Raw genomic sequence first — 1,471 nt, forward strand, 5'->3', positions numbered from 1 at the left:
CAATATTTTTTCCCTCGTCTTTAGAAGTTTTTAAGTCTGTAAAAAAGAAGTTTTTGAGGAAGAAGAAGAAGTAGCATTTTTTTTTTTTTAGACTTTAGAAGCTCAGAAGCTGATCAAATATCGGGTTAAATATCGGTGGGAGGGCCGATGTCCGATATTCAGTTTTAAGGCCGATACCGATAGGGGGCCGATTATATCGTGCATCCCTACTGTTTTTTCTTATTTTAAATGTAAATTGTCTTGTTTCATTGGCAAAATGTCTCACTTACCTCCTCAATACAAGAAAAAATGCACCTAAGTGACTTATTTAGATTTAATTTTTTTGCAGTGTATTTACACATTCAATGCAATCTGAATAGCTTGAGTATTTCTACAGCAAAAATTGGACAAATGCTGCACTAAGATAGGCATAAAGCATAAAGTTTTCATCTGTAAATGCTTTCATCCCTTCTAAGGAATAATTTTTGATGTTTTAACCCTTTGCCTTCCTTCGCTTGTTTTAAACTGAGGGTACTTTTATCTGCTAAATAAGATCAACATCACAGCACCGAGATGGAAAAAGCCTACAAAGCAACACAAACTCCCTCTGTCACATTCAAGAACCTATGAAATACTTTGTTAAAACAGAAATGTAAAGTACCTAAGTCGCTATTATCATCAGATCTGTTCAGCTGACATGTGTTTTGTATCACGTGGTGCGTGGAATGAACAGGGAGTTAAAATTAACTTGTAAAATGTCAGGGTTCAGATCTCGAAAGGTCACAAGCAGAAAGCAGATTGTGAGTGGACTGAAAGTTGGCACACTTCAGAGGAGCTGTGTTAGAGAAGGAGAGGAGGTGTCTGGATGGAGAAGGATCATAATGCAGCAGTTTGATGGCCTGGAGTGGGGGGCAGCGGAGGGAGAACAATGACTCAGAGCTCCACAGAGCGTGCTCCTACCTGCCAGTCTTGGTGAGCACGATGATGGCGCTGGCGCAGCACTTGAAGGACGCCTCTACCGCGCCGATGGCGACAGACTCTGTAGGGTCACGGGTCAGGTGAGAGGTGCGCCTCAGCTCCTCGAACATCTGCCTGTGGAACATGGCGGCCTCGGCTTCACGGGCGATCTGAGCATTGGAAACAAGCATTTAACGACCAGATTACAGTGGGCTGCAGCCCCACAGCTGGTTTAAGTTAGTTAGCATTTAAAGACAAACAGTGAATCTTAATGAGGCGTTCTTCATAGCTGAAACTGTTTATGCTTAGATGTTCTTAAAAATGAACTTCATGTCACATTTTCTGTAGCTACAGCAATCCCCTGGCAAAAATCTAGCTTATATGTAAATGCTCTTTAGACACTGGTTGTTCTAAAGAGCCAAAAAGATCCAAACAATTCAAAGATGCCTAATTTCAGCCACTAATAGCGTTTTGCATGATAACAGCCAACAATTTTGAATTAGTTGTATTATAAGAGATAACAGCAGTGATGGGA

The 1,471-nt window shown here is 41.0% G+C and overlaps 1 protein-coding gene across 1 annotated transcript in view; it reads right to left on the reverse strand.

Annotated features, from left to right (window-relative positions):
- Positions 1 to 1,471, reverse strand: part of LOC107096720 (pyruvate kinase PKM-like) — a gene marked incomplete at its 3' end in the record, with an annotated part of 17,363 nt that overhangs the window by 3,454 nt on the left and 12,438 nt on the right. Inside the window, exon 9 of the mRNA XM_015393499.1 lies at positions 940 to 1,106. Within this exon, the coding sequence (XP_015248985.1) occupies positions 940 to 1,106 (167 nt within the window). The remainder of the gene's footprint in view (positions 1 to 939; positions 1,107 to 1,471) is intronic.

This window comes from Cyprinodon variegatus, unplaced genomic scaffold, assembly GCF_000732505.1.
Source record: "Cyprinodon variegatus isolate N-32 unplaced genomic scaffold, C_variegatus-1.0 Scaffold645, whole genome shotgun sequence".
Classification (NCBI taxonomy): domain Eukaryota; kingdom Metazoa; phylum Chordata; class Actinopteri; order Cyprinodontiformes; family Cyprinodontidae; genus Cyprinodon; species Cyprinodon variegatus.